Below are 26631 nucleotides of genomic sequence, written 5' to 3'. Positions count from 1 at the left end.
GTGGCCAAAGTATTGGAGCTTCAGTTTCAGCATCTGTCCTTCCCATGAATATTCCAGACTGATTTCCTTTAGAATTGACTAGTTTGATCTCCTTGCAGTCCAAGGGACTTTCAAGAGTCTTCTCCAACACCACAGTTCAAAAGCATAAATTCTTCAGTGCTTAGCTTTCTTTACAGTCCAACTCTCACATCCATACATGACTACTGGTAAAACCATAGCTTTGACTAGATGGACCTTTGTCAGCAAAGTAATGTCTCTGCTTTTTAATATGCTATCTAGGTTGGTCATGACTCTCCTTCCAAGCAGTAAGCGTCTTTTACTTTTATGGCTCCAATTACCATCTACCCACAGATTTCTTAAGAGGCAGGGAAAGTGGTCTGGTATTTCCATCCCTTGAAGAATTTTCCACAGTTTGTTGTGATCCACACAGTCAAAGCGTTGGTATAGTCAATAAAGGATAAGTAGATGTTTTTCTGGAACTCTTTTCCTTTTTCTATGATCCAACGGATGTTGGCAATTTGATCTCTTATTCCTCTGCCTTTTCAAATTGGGTATATGTAAGAACAATCAATGGGCTTCCCTGGTGGCTCAGTGGTAAAGAATGTGCCTGTCAATGCAGGAGATGCAGGCTTGATCTCTAGGTCAGGAAGAGCCCTTGGAGAAGGAAATGGCAACACACTCCAGTATTCTTGCCTGGGAAATCCCATGGACGAAGGAGCCTGGCAGGCTATAGTCCATGGCGTTGCAAAAGAGTCAGACATGACATAGTGACTAAAACAGCAAAAACAAAGTACAATGCATATTGAGAGCCAACACACTGGGATTAGCTGGTGAAATTGCTAATATGCTAATCTGTAAATTATTAAATGTTTTATTTGAATCACCTTTTCAATACAGTGTACCTCTTATTACAATTGCCCTTAAAAGGTGACACATTCCAATTCACATATATAATACAATAACTATTTGATGAAAGGAAAAAGTCAGGTGAATTTTAAACAATGAAACACATTTAATTTTTCCCCACTATCTTCCTATCTGGACAGCTTTTGTGACTTAAATAAGATTCACGAGTGGGAAGCAACAATTTTATTTTTACTCCATTGAATAATAAATTGCTTACCCCTTGACAATCACATTCTTAATAGTAACTGTCAAAAACTTGATCCTGTACTAACAACTAGCTATACTTTGGAAAAAAGAACACTAAGGAGAAGAACGAGATCTGCCTTGAAGTATTTCAAGGGCTGCCATGTGGAAAAGAACGAATTGCTTTGTGTTTATCTTAAAGAGAACCAAAGCAAAAGAGGGAAATCATAAATTGATATATTTTAGTTCAATATCACAAAGAATTTTAAGTAAAAACTGTCAAAAAGTGACACATTCAATGTTACAAGGTGAAGAACACTCATAATTGGAACTATTCAAGCAGAGCATAGATAGTCATCTCGCAAGAAACTTATAGATGGAAGTTCTGGATTTATTTTTGAGTTTGATAAAGAGAAAAATGGTTTGTTGGGCTGCATCTCCTGTGTCTTCTGCATTTTAGGTGGATTCTTTACCTGCTCAGCCATTGGGGAAGTCTGTACAAGAATTGAAGTACATTCCAACTCTAAGATTTGAAGATTTTTTTTACTCTGAAGGAAAGTATGTTAGAAAGAACTACTACTAAGGTGCCTCTAAAATTATCTGGCCTCAAAGCTATAAAGCAGAAAGGTAAGCTTGGGGGAAAATGCTTGCAATATATATGATATGAAATGTTGGCTATCTTTAACATGTAAAGATAGCTAACTTTAACATAATACCTCAGATAGGCAGATGACACCTGCTTACCTCAGATATTCTTCTGGCAGAAAGCAAAGAGGAATTAAAGAGCCTCTTGGTGACGGTGAAAGAGGAGAGTGTAAAAGCTGGCTTAAAACTCAAGATTCAAAAAACTAAAATCATGGCATCCAGTCCCATCACTTCATGGCAAACAGATGGGAAAACAATGGAAACAGTGACAGACTTTATTTTTGGGGGCTCCAAAATCACTGTGGACACTGATTGCAGCCATGAAATTAAAAGACGCTTGCTCCTTGGAAGAAAAACTATGACCAACCTATACAGCATGTTAAAAAGCAGAGACATCACTTTGCCCACAAAGGTCCATATAGTCAAAGCTATGGTTTTTCAAGTAGTCATATATGGATGTGAGAGCTGGACAATAAAGAAGGCTGAGTGCTGAAAAATTGCTACTTTTGTACTGTGGTGTTGGAGACGACTCTTGAGAGTCCTTTGGACTGCAAGGAGATCAAACCAGTCAATCCTAAAGGAAATCAGTCCGGAATATTCATTGGAAGGACTGATGCATAAGCTTAAGCTCCAATAATTTCACCACCTGATGTAAATAGCCAATGCATTGGAAAAGACCCTGATGCTGGAAAATATTGAAGGCAGGTGGAGAAGGAGACGACAGAGGATGAGATGGCTGGATGGCATCACCGACTCAATGGACATGAATTTGAGCTAACTCTGGGAGACGGTGAAGGACAGAGAAGCCTGACATGCTGCAGTCCATAGGGTCACAAAGAGTCAGATATGACTGAGGAACTGAACAATAATAACAATATGTAAAGAAATTATACAAGTGAACCAGAAGGAAATATGCCTCAGGAAAAAAATGAGCAGTTCACAAACAGCAAATATAGATGGTCAGTAAGCATAATTAAATGTTTTTTCACACTATTAAAGAAATATAAATCATAGCAACAAGGTGTCATTTTTTTTCACTTATAAAGTTTGAAAAAGATTGATCCCAGTGTTGGAAACTGAATGGGAAATAAGCACATTAGTTAATTGCTGTAAAAACAACTGAATTGCATTCTTTATAATACTAGCATTTATTTTTCGTGAATCATCTCATTCAGTCCTCCTTATTTGAAAGGACTGTTACATTCAATTACAGATTTAAGAAAACGGATATTTTAGAAAGTTTGGCTTTCCTTCAAAAGTAACATATTTACTGACTGGTAGAGTCAAAAATAAAATCAAAGTTAGCCTAACTCAAAGGGTAAAGTTTAAAACTATTTTCTCTCTATTCCTCACCCCCAACACATTCCATCCCTTAGCCACTTCAAACGTGTTACCATTTTCCAAATATACCTTGAATTTTATGCCGTGATGACCTTCACCAAGGGACAGTGAGATCGTTCCGCCAAATTCCGCTAAAATTTCATCCCCCCCTGTCTATTAGGAATGGATTCGCAGTTGCTTTGCGAATTTAGTCTCTGGCTGGTAGTGAGACGGGGTGCTGTGAAGGATCGAGCTCGCAGCTAGTTAGGAGGGCTGGGCTCAGAGGCACCTCGTTCACTGTCGGGGCAACTTTCTTCACATAGGTCTCCAGAGGTTTAAGAAGGAGATCATTTGGCATTGAGCTGTGATGTTGCCAAAGAACATGATGTTCAAAATACATTTGAAGAGATAGAGAAAAATTTAGGTCGTGTTAATTTCTTGGTAAATGCAGCTGGAATTAACAGGGATAGCCTCTTAGTAAGGACAAATACTGAAGATATGCTGTCTCAGCTCCACACTAACCTCCTGGGCTCCATGCTGACCTGTAGAGCTGCCCTGAAGACAATGATTAAACAGCAGAGAGGGTCCATTGTGAATGTAGGAAGTGTTATTGGTTTAAAAGGCAATTCTGGCCAGTCTGTATACAGTGCCAGTAAAGGAGGATTAGTCGGATTTTCACGTGCTCTTGCCAAAGAAGTGGCGAAAAAGAAAATTAGAGTGAATGTAGTTGCACCAGGATTCATTCACACAGATATGACGAAACACTTGAACGAAGAACATCTAAAGAAGAATATCCCTCTGGGGAGGTTTGGAGACGCCCTCGATGTGGCCCAGGCGGTCGTATTTCTTTTAGAGTCTCCATATGTGACAGGGCACGTCCTGGTGGTGGATGGCGGCCTGCAGCTCACCATGTAGTCGAGCCCCGTCACTGCTGTTGGAGTCACGGGCAGTCTCTGTTGTACCTGTGTTTGCTAATCAAACCTGCTGATGCTACAGATGTTGATTTCTGTCTTCATACAAATATGTCTGTAAAGAACAGTGGGAGAGCAGCTGCGTTTTCCAAATGACACGTGTCTTATGGGCAGTGTTAGTGTCCAGTCCCTCCTCACAGGGATTCCCTTCAGGAGCCCTGGTCTTCAGGTGTTCCCGCCCCTTATGAAAACAGTGTCCTGGGTCTGCGTGTAACCTCTGTATACTTCACATCATCTCCGTTGTTGTTCAGTCACTAACTTGTGTCTGACTCTTTGCAGCCCCTCACACTATAGCCGGCCAGGCTCCTCTGTCCATGGAATTTTCCCAGCAAGAATACTGGAGTGGGTTGCCATTTCCCTTTTCAAGGGATCTTCCCGACCCAGGGATCGAACCTGTGTCTCCTCATCTTCTGCTTCGGCAGGTGGATTCTTTACCACTGAGCCACCAGGGCAGCCGGAATCTGAGTCATTCTTAGATTACATATAATACTACCACAGTGTAAATGCTGTGTAAATAGTTGAAACACAGTGTAAATGCTATATAAATAGTTGATTTGTGGAACTTTAAAAACATATTTAGACAGTAAAACTTTAAAAATATATTTTCTATCCATAGTTGGTTGAACCCATGGCTGTTGAGGCTGGATGCAGAGGGCCAACTGTCTAGATATTTTGCAAGTAATAAAACAGACGTTATCTTAATTTATGCATTTTGTTACACAAGTAGGAAAAACTATGAGTCTGATTGTCATTAGATACTTCGTTGTGATAGCTTACGGTGAACGGTGTTGGATTGGTGATCTCCGAAGATTTAACTTTGGGACCCGGGACCAGGGTTGATCACTCAAGAGCTTTTGTGGAGCAAGAGTTTTATTAAAGTGGAAAAGGACTGAGAAAGCTTCTTACACAGACATCAGAAGGGGGACAGAGAGTGCCCCCCTCACTAGTGTTAGCAAGGGGGTTAGATGCTTTTTAATTAAGTATAACAATAAAAGAATTCCTCAAGTTTGTGAAAATTTTACCGGACCCGCTCCCACAATTCACATTTTAGGATAACGGGATTAGGATTTAACAACAGAGAGATCCACCAGACCCACTCCCATAATACACATTTTAAGATATCAGGATTAGAGGGTTTTCAGGAAGGAGAAACTGTCCTCAAGCAGGATACATTGTTGTTATATAAACCTTAGAACAAAGTTTAAACTGAGTTGTTGGGTAATCATCAGTTCTGGGCTTAAAGAAAAAAATGTTTTATGTGGCTAAGACTAAAGAATGTAGAGAAAAAAAGAGCGTTCGTCCTTTCCTCCTCCTTGAGAACCCCAGACCTCTCTCTCCTCAGGGACCCCTGGACTTCTTATCAACCTGCCTAGGAATTGGCTCTCTCAGCTGTACTGGGCCGAATACTCTAGAAGTTAACCTGGCAGGCCAAGTGCAAGTTAGACAAGCACACCGAAGCAGGAGGACCTGAAGGGCATCAGGCAGGTGCCTTAGCATGCCTGCTGGAGTTACCCACTGCAGCCCTCCGTCCGTCTCCTGAATAGTCAGCTGTTACACAGGCTGAGGAGAGCAGTTAGACACAGAGGTGACTGGAGTCCGGTTTCTTTGGTGGCACTGCTTCTGTGTGAGCAGCTGGGTACAACAGACTACACTGGGCAGAGGAGCCTCGTGGGCACGGTCCATGAGGCCAGAACTGGACACAACTTAGTGACTGAACAGCAGGTGTGGATGGTAGATGTGTCCTGTGGAAATCTCAGGGATGGTACTTGGTTTTAGTACCTGGTCCAGCTGTGAGTTGCATAGACCTCATCAGTTTAGGATGTGGAACTGGTGTTTCGTGGGTTGTGTTTTTTTTTTTTTTTTTTAATTCCTCAAAACTCTCAATTATCTGGCTTCTTAAAAACAGCATAAGAAATATTGATATTTTAAAAATTAAGAATTTTTGTGTTAATGAAAATAATGATTCTTATGTGAAAATTTTAGAAAAATAATAATTGTGAACAATCATTAGTAAATATGCAGTAATAGTGAGTGCAGTGTCTTTACAAGGAGCAGGTAAAGCATTAGTCTTAAATGAAAATACTTGTCTGAGATTAGAAATGTCACAAATTGAGTGAAAACATCAGATGATACCTATTTTGCATTGATCTCTTTTGTGAGAATAGCATGATAATTTTAAATATCACTGGGTTCATGTTGATTTTCATTATCATTTCAAATGTTTTAAATATTTACTGCATTTTAAAAAGTAATCTTTTTACAGTTTTATTGGAGCTGAACATCATTTTATGTAAACAGATTAATTTTATTGAAAGTCAGTACAAAAGTATGAATAGGATATAAAATGCAGACTGATAAAAATAATAAAGTCAAATCTGTGTTCTAAATCAAAAAAAAAAAATAAAAAAAAATTTAAAAAAATAAAAAATATTCTAGCATTATTTTTTAAATAATTCACATCTTTTCAGATTTATTGAAATGCCACCTTAAAGTTATAGCATGTTCCCACAAATATAATCCTTGAATTTTATTATGTGTCTTTGAACTATTTGTCTCTTCCTAAACGAGCAATAAACTTTTGATCATTGAACTATAATTACTAGCAGAAATCTTCAGCTCTAGCCTAGTTTCTTTTTAAAAAGTAACATTTTTAAGATAGTTTAGGTTCATGTTTGGGAAAGCATGTACATCCGTGGTGGATTCATGTCAATGTATGGCAAAACCAATACAGTATTGTAAAGTAAAATAATAAAAATAAAAATTAAAAAAAATAAAGAAAAGCTGAAAGAATATTACAGCTGCATAAACCCCACATTTAGTTTTCCTTATTGTTAACATTATTAAAGTATATTCTTCACGACTGTGTGTACCATTAGTCGCTCAGTCGTGTCCAATTCTTTGTGACCCCATGGACTGCAGCTTGCGAGGCTCCTCTGTCCATCGGGTTTCTCCAGGCCAGATTACTGGAGAGGGTTGTATGCCTTCATCCAGGGGATTTTCCAAGCCAAGGATTGAACCCAAGTCTTTTGCATTTCAGGCAAATTCTTTACTGTCTTAGCCGTCAGGGGAGCTCTTCACAATTAATGAACAATTATTGTCATGCTTTCTTATGCTCATCTTGTTTTTAACGACTTTGAGAATTTTGAAGCATACTGGTTGGGTATTTTGTAGAATGTCCTTCAATTTGAGTTTGTCCTAAGGCTTTCTCATTCTTAGATTGGGATTATAGCTTTTGTAGAGATAAAGTGCCATTCTCATCACATCATATCAGATGGACAGACTATAAACATGAGTTATCACTGAAGCAGTGTTTTTTGGATTTCTTCACTGCAAAGTTACTGTTTTTCCTCCTTTTTACCGTGCACTTTGTGGAAGAAAGTTACTATACATACCCCTTACTTATGAAAGCTATCCTCTACTTCATTGAAGGCAGACTATCCATATAAATTATTTGAAATTCTTCTGAATGGAGCTTTTGTCTATTGTTTCATTTAATTACTTATTCAATCATTTATATAAAATACTGTGCACTCATGGGTATTCATTTTATACTTTGGATTATATTCTAATACCACTTTATTTCATTGCTCAAATTGTAAGCTTTGTAGGCTTTTTTGTTGTTCAAATTGTAAACTTTTCCAGTTGTAAGCTGTGTCAAATTGTAAGCTCTTTCATGTGGCTCTTGGGATCCTTTGACATGTCTTAATCTCTCTCAATCTGTTTGTGTCTATTTTTAGGAAATAAAAGGCGTTCCACATTCATCTTGCATACTTGTATATTCCTTGCTCAAGCTCTCTAATCTGTCATCTCTTCAAGGAGCCCAGGACCCTTTCACAGGTGAATAGAATCATAAGTCAAATGTGGGATTTTGTGTTTGTGCTAGCTGCTACTGCTATTATTGCTTCTAGACCCTCTAATCTGACAGAGAGAGGAAATATATGTGTGTATACTAACACATGTATACAAACATACTTAAATACTTTTATTTGTATCCATCTGTATGTATATTAAATATGAATTTATACTGACATCTCCAACACAAATCTATTACCACATGGATCATTCTAGACTTCTCCCTTGCTTGACTTTAACTTCCCACTCCAACAATGTGTAACTAGGCTCCCACCATCTGTCATCATTTTCTTAAGCATTCAATTCAAGTATACCTGTATAGTGATTTCAGAACTGTTAACCTGTACTCTGTGGGAAACAACTATTAACAAAGTTACCATGTTTGTGTACCTACCATCTTTAGACATGCAGTCTTTACTCACTTCCAAAGTTAATTAGGTCAGCATCTTATCCTCCATCCCCTTCAGTGAGGTTCTCTCATATGTTTGTATACAGTTAGAATGTTTTGACACAATCTGCATTCCATCCTGAGACCACCTTATCTACTAGTTGATTGGGTATGATTGGAAAAATATTAACATTTACTCTTTCTGCTATAAACTTTTATGGATTTTGACTAATGCATAGTATAATGTCCACCACTACAATATCATATAACATAGTTTCATCACCCTAAAAAATCTTTGTGTTTCACCTAATCATTCCTCTCTAAATCCAAAGGGAATTATAGAGTGTGTAACTTTTTCAGAATGACTTCTTTCACTTAGAAATATCCATTTAAGATTCATCTGTGCTGTTGGATAAATTGATAGTTCATTCACTTTTATCTATTAACAGTATTCCAATGTGTGGTTGTACCAGTTTGTTTTGTTGTTGTTCAGTCATATCCAACTGTTTGCAAACCCATGAACTACAACACATCAGGCTTCCATGTCCTTCACTATCTCCTGGAGTTTGGTCAAACTCAGGTGCATTGTGTCAATGATGCCATCCAACCATCTCATCCTCTGTTGGCCCTTTCTCCTCCTGTCCTCAGTCATTCCCAGCATCAGGGTCTTTTCCAATGAGTAAGTTCTTCACATCAGGTGACCAAAATATTGGAGTTTCAGCTTCAGTATAAGTTTGTTTATCCATTCACTGATTGAAGGACATCTTGGTTGCTTTCAGTTTTTGACAATTATAAATAATCTTGTCATAAGCATTAGTGTGCAGGTTTTTGTGAGGCCATAAAGTGTGAAATCATTTGAAAAAATACATAGAAGTGAAATTACTGGATTGTATGTTTAACACAATAAAAACTGTTGAACTTGTTTCCAAACTAACTGGGCCATTTTGTATTCTCACCAGCAGTGAATAATTATTCCCATTGCTCCAGACATTCTCTCAAGTAATTGTTATTGTTTGTTATTCATCAGCTTTGTTTGAGTATTGACATTACAAATAAGCCTGTAATGGTATATCATTGTTGCATTAATTTACATCTTCTTAACGACAACTGGGAACTTCCCTGGTGGCTCAGATGGTAAAGAACTCTCCTGCAATTTAAGAAGCCTGGGCTGGATCCCTGGATTGGGGTGATCCCTTGGAGGAGGGCATGGCAACCCACTCCAGTATTCTTGCTAGGAGAATACCATAGACAGAAGAAGGAGCCTGGTTGGTTGCAGTCCATGGAGTTGCAGAGATTTGGACGCAACTGAGCATAAGCATAATATGCTCACACATATTGGAGCATTGCTGGATACAGAAAAGCATAATAACAACTGATATTGAGCATTTTTAAATACTTGACAATTTTATATACTCTTTGGAAAGGTGTCTGTTAAGCACTTTCCCCAATTTTAATTGTGATGCTTTTTTTTAAATATATAGTTGAGTTTTAAGGGCACTTTGTATGTTTTGTATTTGAAAATATTCTCTTCTGTCTCTGACTTATCATTTCCTTCTACTGGCTGTAGTCTTTAGAAGCAAAAGCAAAGCAAAAGCTTGCAATTTTGATAAAGTCCAACTTATCATTTTCTTTCATGGATCATGCTTTTGGTGTTGTATCTAAAACTCATTACCAAACCTATGGAATTTTGCCCTATGTTTTCTTCTACAAGTCTTATAGTTTTGCATTTTGTATTTAGGTCCATGGTCCATTTTCAGTTAAATATCCTATAAAGTGTAAGATCTGTGACCATTTTCAGGTGTTTGCTTATACATGTCCAATTTTTCAGACACAATTTGATGAAAAAGTTGTTGTTGTTCAATTGCTAAGTTGTGTCCAACTCTTTGTGACCCCATGGATTCCAGCATGCCAGGCTTTCCTGTCTGTCAGTATCTCCTGGAGATCGATCAAACTGATGTCCATTGAGTTGGTGTTGCAATATAACCATCTCATCCTCTGCCTCCACCTTCTCCTTTTGCCGTCAATCTTTCCCAGCATGAGGGTCTTTTCCAAAGAGTTGGCTCTTTGCATCAAGAGGCCAAAAGTATTGGAGCTTCAGCTAAAGCATCAGTGCTTCCAATGAATATTCATGGTTGATTTCCTTTAGGATTGATAAGTTTGAAATCCTTGCTGTCCAAGGGACTCAAGAGTCTTTTCTAGCACCAAAATTCAAAAGCATCAATTATTTGGTGCTCAGCCTTCTTTATGGTCCAACTCTCAGCCTTCTTTATGGTCCAACTTTCACATCAGTACTTGACTACTGGAAAAACCATAGTTTTGACTAGATGGACCTTTGTCAGCAGCAAAGTGATGTCTCTGCTTTTTACTATGCTGCCTCGCTTTGTCATAGCTTTCGTTCCAAGGAGCAAGAATCTTTTAATTTCATGACTGCAATCACTGTCCATAGTGATTTCAGAGCCCAATAAAATAAAATCTGTCACTGCTTCCACTTTTTCCCTTTCGGTTTTCCACAAAGTGATGGGTCCAGATGCTATGATCTTAGTTTTTTAAATGTTGAGTTTTAAGTTTTAAGTTTTAAATGTTCAGTTTAAGTTTTAAGTCAGCTTTTTCACTATCCTCTTTCACCTTCATGTAGAGGGTCTTTTCTTTAATTTCCTCTTCACTTGCTTCCCTTGGAGTGGTATCATCTGCATATCTCAGATTATAAATATTTCTCCTGGCAATCTTAATTCTAGCTTGTGAATCATCCAGCCTATATTTTGCGTGATGTACTCTTCATATTAGCAGGGTGACAATATACAGCCTTGACGTACTCCTTTTCGAGTTTTGAACCAGTCCATTGTCCCTTGTCCAGTTCTGTTTCTTCTTGATCAGCATTCGGGTTTCTCAGTAGACACATAAGATGATTTGATATTCCCATCTCTTTAAGAATTTCCCACGGTTTGCTGTGATCTACAGAGGCAAAGGCTTTAGTGTAGTCAATGAAGCAGATGTTTTTCTGGAGTTCCCTTGCCTTCTCCATGATCCAACAAATGTTGGCAGTTTGAATTTTGGTTCCTCTCCCTTTTCTAAACACAACTTGTACATCTGGAAGTTCTTGGTTCACATATTGCTGAAGCCTAGCTTGAAGGATTTTGAGCATTATTTTGTTAGCATGTGAAATGAGCTCAATTGTACACTAGTTTGAACATTCTTTAGCATTGCCCCTCCTTGGGATTAGAATGAAAACTGACCTTTTTCCAGTCCTGTGGCCACTGCTGAGTTTTCCAAATTTGCTGGCATATTGAGTACAGCACTTTCATAGCATTCTGTTTTAGGATTTGAAATAGCTCAGCTGGAATTCCATCAGGTCTGCTGGCTTTGTTTGTAGTAATGTTTTCTAAGGATCATTTCACTTCATAGTTCAGGGTGTCTGGCTCCAGGTGAGTGACCACACCACCGTGGTTATCCTGGTTTGAGACCTTTTTTTGTGTACTTCTTCTATATAGTCTTGCCATCTCTTTTTAATCTCTTCTGCTTCTGTTTGCTTCTTGCTGTTTCTATCCTTTATCATGTCCATTCTTGCATGAAATGCTCCCTTGTTATCTTCAATTTTCTTGAAAAGATTTGTAGTCTTTCCCATTCTATTGTTTTCCTCTATTTCTTTGAGCTGTTCACTTAAGAAGGCTATCTTATCTCTCCTTGCTATTCTCTAGAACTCTACATTCAGCTATGCGTATCTTTCCCTTTCTCCCTTGCCTTTTGCTTCTCTACTTTTATCAGCTATTTGTAAAGCCTCCTCAGAGGCTTTTGCTTTTTCATACTACTCATGGGGTTCTCAAAAGAAGAATACTGAAGTGGTTTGCCATTCCCTCTTCCAGTGGGTCACATTTTGTCAGAACTCTCCACTATGATCCATCTGTCTTGGGTGGCCCTGCATGGCATGGCTCATAGTTTCATTGAGTTATGCAAACCCCTTAGCCACAACAAGGCTGTGATCCACGAAAGGGATGAAAAAGATATCATTTCTTTATTGAATATTATTTGTCCTTTTGTTAAAAATCAATTGATCATATTTGTGTTTCTAGACTCTTTATTCTGTTCCACTCTTCAGTGTATCTATTATAACACTGTCTTGATTGTGGTAAATTTAAGTGTACTAAGTCTTGAAATCATAATAGAATCTCACAACTTAGTTCTTATTTTTCAGAATTGTGTTGGTTATTTTAGGTTTCTTTTACTTTTCATATAAACTTTAGAGTCCATTTCTCTGTAATTACAAGAAACTTATGGGAATTTTTATTGGGATTATGATGAATTGATACATCAAGTTGGGGAGAGTTGACATTTTAACAATATTAAGTTTTCCAATCTATCAAAATAGAATATTTATCCATTTATATACTCTTTTATTTCCTTCATCAGTATTTTATAGAATTTTATGGGTGCATAAAGATCCTGTACAGATTTTGTTACATTTACAGTTAAGTATTCAGTGTTTTATGCTATTGTAGCATTTAAAATTTTCAAACTCTAGTTGTTCACTGCTGGTACATAGAAAAGCAACTGACTTGAATATTGATCTTGTGTCCTATAACATTGCTGATCTCAACTTTTTCGTTGCTTTATCTTTTAATTAAAAAAAAAACTTTTAATTTTTTATTGGCAAAAAACTGATTAACAATGTTGTGATAGTTTCAAGTGGACAGCAAAGGAACACAGTTATATATATGTTGTTAACTCACTAGGTAATGTTTGACTCTTTGTGACCCCATGAAATTCAGCACTCCAGGCTCCCCTGTCCTTGTCTATCTCCTGGAGATTGCTCAAATCCATGTCCATCGAGTCTGTGATGCTATCTAACCATATCATTGCTCCCTGTCCCCTTCTCCTTTTGCATTCAATCTTTCCCTATACGTATCTATACATATGACTTCAGTACAATCTCTCAGTTGTGTCCGACTCTTTGTGACCCCATGAACTGCAGCACGCCAAGCTTCGCTGTTCATCACCAACTTCCAGAACTTGCTCAAAATTATGTCCACCGAGTTGGTGAAGCTATCCAACCATCTCATCCTCTGGTGCCCCCGTTCTCCTCCTGCCCTCAATCTTTCCCAGCATCAGGGTCTTTTCCAATGAGTCAGTTCTTCGCATTAAGTGGCCAAAGTACTGGAGTTTCAGCTTTAGCATCGTTCCTTCCAAAGAAATCCCAGGGTTGATCTCCTTCAGAATGGACTGGATGGATCTCCTTGCAGTCCAAGGGACTCTCAAAAGTCTTTTCCAACACCACAGCTCAAAAGCATCAGTTCTTCAGTGCTCAGCGTTCTTTATAGTCCAACTCTCACATCCATACATGATTACTGGAAAAACCACAGCTTTGACTAGACCAACATTTATTTGTTGGCAAAGTAATGTCTCAGCTTTTTAATATGCTGTCTAGGTTGGTCATAGCTTTTCTTTCATGGAGCAAACGTCTTTTAATTTCATGGCTGCAGTCATCATCTGCAGAGACTTTGGAGCCCAAGAATATAAAGTCTGTCACTATTTCCATTGTTTTCCCATGTATTTGCCATGAAATGATGGGACCGGATGCCATGATCTTCATTTTTTGAATGTAGAGTTTTAAGTCAGCTTTTTCACCCTCCTCTTTCAACTTGATCAAGAGGCTCTTTAGTTCCTCTTCACTTTCTTCTTGTCATCTGCATATCTTAGGTTACTGATATTTCTCCCGGCAATCTTGATTCCAGCTTGTGCTTCCTCCAGCCTGGCATTTCACATGATGTACTCTGCATATAAGTTAAATAAGCAGGATGACAATTTTTCGATTTTTCCAACTTTTTGACAACTTTTCCAATTTAGAACCAGTCCAATGTTCCATGTCCAGTTCTAACTGTTGCTTCTTGACCTGCATACAGATTTCTTAGGAGGCAGGGAAGGTGGTGTGGTATTCCTATCTCTTGAAGAATTTTCCACAGCTTGCTGTGACCACACAGTCAAAGGCTTTGGCATAGTCAATAAAGCAAAAGTAGACCTTTTTTTCTGAAATTCTCTTGCTTTTTTATGATCCAACAGATATTGGCAATTTGATCTCTGGTTCCTCTGCCTTTTCTAAGTCCAGCTTGAACATCTGGAATTTCTCGATTCACATGCTGTTGGAGCCTCATTGGCATTACTTTTCTTTGGGATTGGAATGAAAACTGAACCTTTCCAGTCCTGTGGTCACTGCTGAGTTTTCCAAATTTTCTGGCTTGTCGACTGCAGCACTTTAACAGCATCATCTTTTAGGATGAAATAGCTCAAATGGAATTCCATCACCTCCACTAGCTATGTTCGCAGCGATGCTTCCTAAGGCACACTGGACTTCACATTCCAGAATGTCTGACTCTTGGTGAGTGATAACATCATTGTGGTTATCTGGGTCATTAAGATCCTTTTTTGTATAGTTCTTCTGTGTATTTCTACCACCTCTTCTTAATATCTTCTGCTTCAGTTAGATCCATAACATTTCTGTCCTTTTTGTGCCCATCTTTGCATGAAATATTCCCTTGTTATCTCTAATTTTCTTGAAGAGCTCTCTAGTCTTTCCCATTCTGTTGTTTTCCTCTCTTTCTTTGCATTGATCACTGGAGAAAGCTTTCTTATTTTTCCTTGCTATTTCTGGAATTCTGCATTCAGATGGGTATATCTTTCCTTTTCTCCTTTTCCTTTACTTTCTCTTCTTACATATACATATACATATATATGTATCCATTCTCCCCCAAACTCCTGTCTCATCCAGGCTGCCACATAACATTCATCAATGTTCTCTGTGGTCTACTGTAGGAGCTTGTTGGTTACCCATTTTAAATATAACAATGTGTACATGTCGATCTCAAACTCCTTAACTATTCCCTCCCTCATCCTTCCCCCTGGCAACGATAAGTTCTTCTCTCAGTCCATGAGTCTATTTCTGTTTTGTAAATAACTTCTTTTGTATCATTTTAAGGGATGTCATATGGTATTTCTCCTTTTCTGTCTGACTTACTTCATTCAGTATGGTGAAGGTCCATCCATGTTGCAACAGATGGCATTACATATTTCCTTCTTTTTAGTGGTTAAGCAATATTGCATGGTATATATATGTACCACATTTTTTTAATCCATTCCTCTGTGGATGGACATTTATTCTGGTTCCATTCTTTTGGCTATTATGAGTAGTGTTGCTATGAACATAAGGGTATCTTTTTGAATTATAGTTTTTATCTTTTCAAGACATATACCCAGGAATAGAATTGCTGGATCATATGGTAGTTCTACTTTTAGTTTTAAAAGGAACCTACATACTGTTTTCCATAGTGGTTGTAACAATGTACATTCCTACAAACTGTATACACCTTTTCTCTATACACTCTCCAGCATGTATTATCTATAGTTTTTTTTTTTTTTTTATGTCAACCATTCTGACTCTCCTGAGATAATACCTCACTGTAGTTTTGATTTGCAATTCTTTAGTAATTAGTGAATATCGTTTCATATGCCTATTGACCATCTGTCTATTTAGGTCTTCTGCAAATTTTTTGATTAGGTTGTTTTTCTTATACTGAGCTATGTGAGCTTTTTTATATTTTAGATAGTAATCCCTTGTTGATCACATAATTTGCAAATGTGCTCTGAATTTCCTTAGTTAGTCTTTTCATTTTGTTAAAAATTTCCTTAGCAACCAGTGGCCTTATTCTTCCAATAAGAAAATTCTACCTCTTTCCTTTTTGGGCCTCCTTGATACTGAATTTCAAACTATTACAAAAGTTCTAGGAGAAATACTTTGCATGGTTCCTTCCACATACTAGGCAAGGGATATAAATGTTGATTTGTTTTATTTTATTTTATTTTATTTTTTTCATCTTTTTTTTTTATTTTTTAAATTTTAAAATCTTTAATTCTTACATGCATTCCCAAACATGAACCCCCCTCCTACCTCCCTCCCCATAACATCTTTCTGGGTCATCCCCATGCACCAGCCCCAAGCATGCTGCATCCTGCGTCAGACATAGACTGGAATAAAATACTTAGGAATATATCTACCTAAAGAAACTAAAGACCTATATATAGAAAACTATAAAACACTGATGAAAGAAATCAAAGAGGACACTAATAGATGGAGAAATATACCATGTTCATGGATTGGAAGAATCATTATAGTGAAAATGAGTATACTACCCAAAGCAATTTACAAATTCAATGCAATCCCTATCAAGCTACCAGCCACATTTTTCACAGAAGTAGAACAAATAATTTCAAGATTTGTATGGAAATACAAAAAACCTCGAATAGCCAAAGCAATCTTGAGAAAGAAGAATGGAACTGGAGGAATCAACTTGCCTGACTTCAGGCTCTACTACAAAGCCACAGTCATCAAGACAGTATGGTACTGGCACAAAGACAGACATATAGATCAATGGAACAAAATAGAAAGCCCAGAGATAAATCCACACACATATGGACACCTTATCTTTGACAAAGGAGGCAAGAATATACAATGGAGTAAAGACAATCTCTTTAACAAGTGGTGCTGGGAAAACTGGTCAACCACTTGTAAAAGAATGAAACTAGATCACTTTCTAACACCGCACACAAAAATAAACTCAAAATGGATTAAAGATCTAAATGTAAGATCAGAAACTATAAAACTCCTAGAGGAGAACATAGGCAAAACACTCTCAGACATAAATCACAGCAGGATCCTCTATGATCCACCTCCCAGAATTCTGATTTGTTTTAAAACAGTGTTTTCTTGCCAGGCTCCCCAGGTTTCTTAGTGGTAAAGAATTTGCCTGCCAATGCAGGAGAAATTCCATGGACAGAGAAGCCTGGTGGATTTCAAAGAGTCAGACACGACTGAGCACACAAGTAAGACACGACTGAGCACACATGCACACTTTCTAGCAACATTAATTGAAGAGCATAATCTCCAATAAGAGAACTCTGTGCAATTAAAATCCCCATAGAATTATTTCTTAACAAATAACAGCTTACAAATAACAGTAGAATCCTTAACATAGGATTGAAACTTACTAAACAGGGGTTATTCTATCACAACAAACATTTGAAAGAGGAATAAAATGCTACAAAGTGTTGTGAGTAGCAGAACATGAAACCTGCAAATCTTTTCTCATCTCATCTTTTTATGTCAGTATCTAAAGAGATTTATTTATGACAGTTGTGATGTTATTTCCAGACATACTTTTACTGATTGATGGTTATAAGCCAGGTTTCCTTCCTTCCTTCCTCTTCCTTCAGTCTATTCACAACTGAAGTAGAAAAATCATCTGTATAGACCTTGGATTAATCATTCTATCTTAATTTTTGTTAGTTTGCCTACCAAATAAGGTTTACAATTCTCCCACTCTCTTTCCACCATAGCCTTCCCATAAATAAGTGAGAATACCTCTGTGAATTTAGGAAGATGACATGTACATGAGCCTGGATAAGATATGGTCTAGAATGAGCTTCTGAGGTAATTTTAGCAGCTCAAGATACAGAAAACTTTTGAAGGTTTCAATGCATGACAAAATAATGTTGAGGACCTGCATGTGAGTCCTAGCTCAAACACTAATAACAATGACTATGTTTAATTCCTTCCTTTTTAAAATATAAATTTATTTACATTAATTGGAGGTTAATTACTTTACATTATTGTATTGGTTTTGCCATACATCAACATGAATCCTCCACAGGTATACATGTGTTCCCCATCCTGAACCCCCTTTCCTCCTCCCTCCCCATACCATCCCTCTGGGTCATCCCAATGCACCAGCCCCAAGCATCCAGTATCATGCATTGAGCCTGCACTGGCCTCAACCTCCTAATGTGAAAAAGTAGGTGATTGGACTAAACAATTTCTAAACTCCCTTGCAGCTCTAAAGGTCTATAACACACAACTCACTTTTAGCAGTCAGTTACATTCATTTAAATTATTTTGTAACGACACATTATTTATATTGTATTAGAAAGCAGAGTATGTTCAGGAGAGATAAGTTGGTGGAGGATTAGGTGGACATGGAGTACATCACTCTCCATGGATACATCAAGAATACACTTTCAGACACAGAAGATCTTGCAGAACATCAGCTGAGAGTGTGCAGGAATTCCTGGAAAGGAATATATAGACCCATTCAAAATTTGGTAGGATGAAGGAAGTAAGAGTGAAAAGAGGAGAGACAACAGGACTGGACCTGAAACTGGGGGTGGTGGACTGAAGCAAGGGTCAGATCCCTACATTGGAGCAGTTGTTTGCAAGAGAGAAGCATTTGAGGCCAATGGAGAGTGAGGCAGCTGATCTTTGATAGGCTGAATGGAATGAGAACCATACAGACAATCCTTGCCAAAGCCCTATGGTCCCCGGACAGGCATTCAAGTTCTATAGAAAGTGCAGTAGCTGGGAGCTGGAGCATAGAGATTGGAAAGCAATCCCATGGGGAGGTCTGCTGTCGACTGTGGAAAGAGCCTGAGGGGACTTGAGAGAGGAGTTCATAGTGGGAGATGCCTGTGGAGGAAAGCTCAGCCAGCCATAAGGGCAAAGTGATACTGCTGAGTCACTTGAAAGGAGTGGAGCCAACATTGAAGCCTCTATCTCCCACATGCCAGCACCGGCAGCTGAACAGTGGGAAAGAAGATACCCCAGAGAGTTGTTCAGTCACTCAGTCATGTCCGACTCTCTGTGACACCATGAACTGCAATACGACAGGCTTCCCTTCCTTCACGAGATTGAGTTTGCTCAATCTCATGTCCATTGAATTGATGATGCCATACAGCCATCTATATCTCCGTTTTCACCTTCTCCTGCTTTCAATCATTTCCAGCATCAGGGTATTTTCCAATGAGTTGGCTCTTCACATTAGATGGACAAAATATTGGAGCTTCAGCTTCAGCGTCAGTCCTTTCAATGAATTTTCCAGGTTGATTTCATTTAGGACTGACTCATTTGATCTCCCTGCAGTCCCAGGGACTCTCAAAAGTCTTGTCCAGCACTGCAGTTCAAAAGCATCAGTCTCTGGCACTCAGCCTTCTTTATGGTCCAACTCTCACATCCATACATGACTTCTGGGAAAACCATAGCTTTGACTATGTGGACCTCTGTTGGCAAACTAATGTCTCTGCTTTTTAATACACTGTCTAAGTTTGCCATAGCTTTTCTTTCAATGAGCAACCATCTTTTAATTTCATAGCTGCATTCACCACCAAAGTGATTTTGGAGCCCAAGAAAATAAAGTCTGTCATTGTTTCCATTTTTTCCATTTATATGCCATGAAGTGATGAGACCAGATACCATAGTTTTAGTTTTTTGAATCTGAGTTTTAACCCAGCCATTTCACTCTCCTCTTTCACCTTCATCAAAAGGTTCTTTAGTTCCTCTCCACTTTCTCTCATTAGGGTGGTATCATATGCATTTCAGAGGCTATCAATAATTTTCCTGGTAATCTTGATTCCAGCTCGTGCATCATCCAGCTCAGCATTTCACATGATGTACTCTCCATAGAAGTTAAATAAGCAGGATGACAATAGACAGCCTTGATGTACTCATTTCCCAATTACGAACGAGCCCATTGTTCCATGTCTGGTTCTAAATGTTGCTTCTTGACATGCATACAGGTTTCTCAGAAAGAAGGTAAGGTGATCTGGTACTTCCATATATTTAAGAACTTTCCACACTTTACTGGTGGCTCAGTGGTAAAGAATCCACCTGCTATTGCAGGTGGACAGCTGCAGGAGACATGGGTTTCATCCCTGGGTCGGGAAGATCCCTTGGAGGAGGAAATGGAAACTCACTCCTGTATTCTTGCATGGAGAATCCCATGGACAGAGGAGCCTGGCAGCCTACAGCCCATAGGGTCTCAAAGAGCCAGACACTACTGAAACAACTCAGCACACATCCACACATTCAAAGCCTTAACATAGTCAATGAGCCAGAAGTAGTTATTTTACTGGAATTCTCTTGGTTTTTCTATGATTCAATGGGCGTTGGTAATTTGATCTCTGGTTCCTCTGCCTTTTCTTAATCCAGCTTGAACATCTAGCAGTTCTTGGTTCACATACTGTTGAAGCCTAGCTTGAAGGATTTTGGCCATTGCCTTGCTAGAATGTGAAATGAACACAATGGTGTGGTAGTTTGAACATTCTTTGGCACTCTCCTTCATTGGAAATGGAATGAAAACTGGCCTTTTCCAGTCCCGTGGCCACTGCTGAGTTTTCCAAATTTGCTGGCATGTCGAATGCAGTACTTTAACAGCTTCATCTTTTAAGATTTGAAATAGCTCAGCTGGAATTCCATCACCTCACTAGCTTTGTTCATAGTAATGTTTTCTAAGGCTCACTTGATTTCGTACTCCAGGAAGTCTGTCTCTAGGTGAGATAAGCATCACCGTGCTTATCCAGGTCATTAGACCTTTTTGTACAGTTCTTCTGTGTGTGCTTGCCACCTCTTCTTAATCTCTTCTGCTTCTGTTAGGTCAATGCTGTTTCTATCCTTTATTGTGCCATCTTTGCATGAAATATTTCCTTGGTATCTCTAAGTTTTTTGAAGAGACCTCTAGTCTTTCCATTATATTGTGTTCCTCTTTTTCTTTAATGTTCATTTAAGGCTTTCTTATCTCTCCCTCCTTGCTATTCTTTGGAGCTCTGCATTCAGATGGGTATATCTTTCCTTTTCTCCTTTGTTTTTTTGCTTCTTTTCTTTTCTCAGATATTTTAGGGCCTTCCCAAACAACCATTTTGCCGTGTTGTATTTCTTTTTCTTTGGGATGGTTTTCCTCACCACCTCCTGCACAGTGTTAAGAACCTTTGTCCATATTTCTTCAGGTACTCTGTCTTTCATATCTAATCCCATGAATCTATTTATCACTTCTACTGTATAATCATAAGGGATTTGATTTGAGTCATACCTAAATGGCCTACTGGTTTTCCCTACTTTCTTCAATTTAAGTTTGAATTTTTTCAACTTATCTGAGCCACAGTCAGCTCCTGTTCTTGTTTTTGCTGACTGTATAGAGTTTTTCCATCTTCAGCTGCAAAGAATAACACATTGGTATTGACCATCTGGTGATGTCCAAGTGTAGAGTCATCTTTTGTGTTATTGGAAAAGGGTATTTGCCATGACCAGTGTGTTCTCTTGGCAAAACTCTGTTAGTCTTCACCCTGATTCATTTATGCCCCAAAACTAAATTTGCCTGTTACTCCAGGTGTCTCTTGACTTCCTACTTTTGTATTCCAGACCCCTATGATGAAAAGGATATCTTCTAGAAGTTCTAGAAGGTCTTGGAGGACTTTATAGAACTGTTCAAATTCAGCTTCTTCAGCATTAGTGGTTGGAGCATAGACTTGAAATACTGTGATGTTTAATTATTTGCCTTGGAAATGACCTAAGTTCATTCTGTCGTTTTAGATATTGCACATAAGTACTGCATTTTGGACTCTTGTTGACTATGAGGGCTGCTCCATTCTTCCAAGGGATTTTTTCCCTCATTATTTGATATAATGGTCATCTGAGTTATATTCACCCATTCCCATTCATTTTAGTTCACTGATTCATAAAATTTTGATGTCCACTCTTGCCATGCCCTATTTGACCACATCCAGAAACAAATTACAGGAAGAAAATTGCAAAAACAGAAGCATGTGGAGTTTAAACAAAATGTTTCTAAATAACGAGCAGATTACTGATGAAATAAAAAGGGATATATAAGAATTCCTAGAAACAAATGAAAATGACAACATGATTACCGAAAACCTATGGGATGCACCAAAAGGAATTCTAAGAGAGAAGTCTATAGAAATACAATCTTACCTCAAGAAACAAGAAGACATCGAATAGAAAATCTCACTTTACACCTAAAACAACGGGAAAAAGAAGAGGAAGAACAACAAAAAATGCAAACTTGGTAGAAGCAAAAAAAAAATACAGATCAGAGAAGAAATAAATGAAAAAGAAATGAAGGGAATAATAGGAAAGATTAATAAAAGTAAAAGCTGGTTCATTGAGAAGATAAACAAAATTGACAAATTATTAGGCAGACTTATCAGGAAAAAAAAGGGGAGGAGAATAAAATCAAGAAAATTAGAGATGAAAAAGGAGAGGTTACAGCAGACAATGTAGACAGATGATCATAAGAGACTATTATGAGCAACTGTATGTCAATAAAATGGACAACTTGGAAGAAATGGACAGATCCTTAGAAAAGTTCAACCTTCCAAGACTGAACCAAAAAGAAATAGAAAATTTGAACAAGATGATCACAAGTGCTGATGCTGAAACTGCAATAAAAAAAGTCCCCCCAAACAAAAGAACAGGGCCAGATGGCTTCACAGGTGAATTCTATCAAATATTTAGAGAAGAGCTGATGTATATCCTTCTAAAACACTTTAAAAAAAAAAAAAAGGAAGGAACACAAACTCATTCTACAGGCCACCATCAAGCTGATACCAAAACCAGACAAAGACAGCACACAAAAAGAAAATCACAGGCCGATACACTGATGAACCTCAATGCAAAAATTCTTAACAAATTCTGTCAAACAGAATTCAACAACACATTTAAAAGATCATGCAAGATGATCAAGTCAGCTTTATCCCAGGGATGAAAGGATTCTTCAGTATACACAAATAAATCAATGTGATATACCATATTAACAAATTGAAAGATAGAAACCATATGATAATGTCAATAGGTGTAGGAAAAGCTTTGAATAAAATTCAGTACCCTTTTATAATAAAAAGTCTTCAAAAATGGACATAGAAGGAACCTACCCTAACATAATAAAGGCCATATACAGCAAATCTACAGAAAACATTATTCTCAATGGTGAAAAACTGAAAGCAACCCCTCAAAGTTCAGGAACAAGACAAGAGTGCCCACTCTCATTGCTATTATTCAACACAGTTTTGAAAGTCCTAGCTATGGCAATCAGAAAAGAAAAAGAAATAAACAATCCAGATGGGAAAATAAGTAAAACTCTGACTATTTGCAGGTGACATGATACTATACTTAGAAAATCCTAAAGGTGCTATCAGAAATTTACTATAGCAAATCAATTAATTTAGCAAATCATAGGATACAGAATCAATACACAGAAATCCCTTGCACTCCTATACATTATCAATACAAAATCAGTAAAAGAATTATATAATCAATCTCATTTACCACTGCAACAAAAAGAATAAAATACCTAGGAATAAAGCTAACTGAATAAAACTAACTACAGAGAGAAAAGAACTGTATACAAAAAACTGTAAGACACTGATTAAATAAATCAAAGACAACAGAAACAGACAGAGATATTCCATGTTCCTGGGTTGGAAGAAACTATTATTGTGAAAATGACTATACTACCCAATACAGTCTACATATTCAATGCAATCTCTATCAAATTACCAATTGCGGTTTTCACAGAACTAGAAAAATAAATCTCATAATTCTTGTGGAAACAAAAAAGACCCAAAATAGCCAAAGCAATCTTGAGAAAGAAGAAAGGAGCTGGAGGAATCAACCTCTCTAACTTTAGAGTATACTACAAAGCTACAAAGACACATATTGTACTGGCACAAAAACAAAAATATAGACCAATGGAACAAGATAGAAGGCACAGAAATAAACCCACACACCTATGAGCACTTATCTTTGACAAAGGAGGTAAGAATACAGAATGGGGAAAAGACAGTCTCTTCAGTAAATGATGCTGAGAAAACTGGACAGCTACATGTAAAACAATGATATTAGAACACTTCCTAACACCATCCACAAAGATAAACTTAAAATGGATTAAAGACCTAAATGTAAGACTAAAAGCTATAAAAGTCTTAGAGGCAAATATAGGCAGAACACTCTATGACAAAAATCACAGCAAGATCCTTTATGACCCACCCCCTAGAGAAATGGAGATAAAAACAAAAATAAACATGTGGGACCTAATATAAGCTTTGGGACATCAAAGGAAACTATAAACAAGGTAAAAGGACAACTCTCAGAATGGAAAAAAATAATAGCAAATCTTCCCAACCCAGGTATAGAACCCAGGTCTCTTGCATAGCAGGTGGATTCTTTACCAGCTGAGCCATAAGGGAAGCCCAAGAATACTGGAGTGGGTAGCCTATCCCCTCTTCAGTGGATCTTTCTGACCCAGGGATCAAACCTGGGTCTCCTGCATTGCGGGCAGATTTGGTACCAACTGAGCTATCAGGGAAGCCCTCAATAGCAAATGAAACAACTGAAAAATATTAATTTCCAAAATATAAAAGCAGCTTATGCAACTCAGTCAGTCAGTTCAGTCAGTTCAGTCGCTCAGTCATGTCCAACTCTTTGCGACCCCATGAATTGCAGCACGCCAGGCCTCCCTGTCCGTCACCATCTCCTGGAGTTCACTCAGACTCACACAAAAAACATGGGGTGGGGCAGTCCTAAGATGGTGGAGGGATACGATGGGGAGACCACTTTCTCCCCCACAAATTCATCAAAAGAACATTTGAACACAGTAAATTCCACAAAACAACTCCTGAATGCTGGCAGAGGACATCAGGCACCCAGAAAGGCAGCCCATTGTCTTCAAAAGAAGGTAGGAAAAATATAAAAGATAAAAAGAGAGACAAAAGAGGTAGGGATGGATATCCATCCCAGGAAGGGAGTCTTAAAAAAGAGAGGTTTCCAAACACCAGGAAACATTCTCACCAGCGAGTCTGTGGAGAGCCTTGGAAACTCAGAGGACAGCATAACCAGGAGGAAAAATAAATATATAATTAAAACCCACAGATTACATGTCTAAGGGCAACTCCCAGCGGAGAAGCAGCCCAGACACTCATATCTGACACTAGCAAGTGGGGGCAAGGGTTGCATTGCTTAGGGGAAGGATTGGGCCTGAATGCCCCGAGGGCAATCTGAGGGAACTAACTTGAGATAGCCCCCCAGACTGTGCGATAGCTGTCCCACGAAAAGCCCTAACCTAAGACACCACCAGGCCCAGTCACAGAACAAACAACTAAGCAGAGCTAGGCAGCTGTGGACTGGCCCATCCCCCATCAGAGACAGGCAGGCCAGAGCAACAAGAGCAGGAAGGGGGCAATCCCAGACCCAGAAAGGCATCATCTACCAAACTGCAAGTAGGCTTCGTTGCTAACCAAGACTTCTTGGGTTTCTGGACGGTTGATATCTGCTGGGAGGGTTGCAGCCAGAGATCAGCTCCCCAGAAGAGACACACAGCACACCTGAGAAGGTACACCAGTTTTACACCCAGAAAACTGAGCGGCGATGACAGAGGAGGCAATAAGATGCAGCCCCCAACTGGGGGCAACCGCATTCGCCAAGCACCTGGTCACCTGAACTGCTCGGACCTGGAAAGGGCACAAAACGCAGGCCCAACCAAGTCTGCACCTTTGTGGAGTACCCGAGAACCTGAGCCTGAGTGGCTTAGACCTGGGAAATGCATGCAACTCAGGTCCTGCCTCAGACAGTTCCCGGCACAGCAACCTAGAGTCTGAATAGTGTAGACTGGGAAAGCACACACACCGTGAGCGAGGGCAAACCCAGTGTAGCCGAGACACTGTGAGCACTCCCCACACATGCTAGTGATATTTGTTTGCAGTGTTCCTCCCTCCCCACAGGACCACTGAACAAGTAAGCTTAAAAAAGTGACCACACCGCCCCCTTGTGTCAGGGAGGGAATTAGACACTGAAGAGACCAGCAAACAGAAGAAGCTAAAATAAACGGAGGGAATCGCTTTGGAAGTGGAAGGTGCAATAGATTAAAACCCTGCAGTTAACACCTGCAGGGTGATAGTATTATTTAGTGACTACATAGGAAGGGGCCTATAGATCTTGAGAAGTATAAGCCATATCAAGGAACTATCTGAAAATAACTGAGCCCACACTGTGCAACCAACAACAGAGAAAGTCCTAGATATATTTTTACTATTATCATTTTTAAATTAAATTTTTTTAATTTTAAAGTCCTCTATTACTCCTTTAATTTTCATTTTTATAATCTATTACTTTGCAAAAAAAGACCCTATTTTTAAAGCAAACTTCATATATCTAAATATACCTATATATATATATATATATATATATATATATATATATATAACAATTTTTGTGACTTTGTTTTTTCTCTTTAATATTGTATTTTTGAGAATCCAACCTCTACTCTGGATTTTTAATCTTTGCTTTTTGGTATTTGCTATCAATTTTGTACCTTTAAGAATCCAATCTTCAAACCATTTTTACTTGGGAGCGAGGCTACTGGCTTGACTGCTCTCTCCCCCTTTGGACTCTCCATTTTCTCCACCAGGTCGCCTCTATCTCCTCCCTCCCCCTTCTCTTCTCTACCCAACTCGGTGAATCTCTTTGTGTGTTCCGGGCTGTGGAGA

The 26631-nt window shown here is 38.4% G+C and overlaps 1 protein-coding gene across 1 annotated transcript; it reads left to right on the top strand.

Annotated features, from left to right (window-relative positions):
* The first annotated feature begins 1649 nt into the window (after positions 1-1649).
* LOC101111166 (3-oxoacyl-[acyl-carrier-protein] reductase) lies at positions 1650-4067 on the top strand. Its single transcript, XM_012107009.4, has 2 exons — positions 1650-1716; positions 3395-4067. The coding sequence occupies exons 1-2, from the start codon at positions 1650-1652 to the stop codon at positions 3967-3969; spliced, it is 642 nt and encodes a 213-aa protein (XP_011962399.4). The 3' UTR covers positions 3970-4067.
* The last annotated feature ends 22564 nt before the right edge of the window (positions 4068-26631 follow it).

This window comes from Ovis aries, chromosome X (genome assembly GCF_016772045.2).
Source record: "Ovis aries strain OAR_USU_Benz2616 breed Rambouillet chromosome X, ARS-UI_Ramb_v3.0, whole genome shotgun sequence".
Lineage (NCBI taxonomy): Eukaryota > Metazoa > Chordata > Mammalia > Artiodactyla > Bovidae > Ovis > Ovis aries.
The sequence above is the reverse complement of the archived record's forward strand: the minus strand, read 5'-3'. Positions and strand labels throughout refer to the sequence as shown.

Excerpts from the sequence above, each read along its gene's own strand:
- LOC101111166 (XM_012107009.4), top strand. The coding sequence starts at position 1,650 with ATGTTAGAAAGAACTACTACTAAGGTGCCTCTAAAATTATCTGGCCTC. Across the intron at positions 1,717-3,394 it reads CAAAGCTATAAAGCAGAAAG|AAGGAGATCATTTGGCATTG; the intron begins GTAAGCTTGGGG and ends CAGAGGTTTAAG.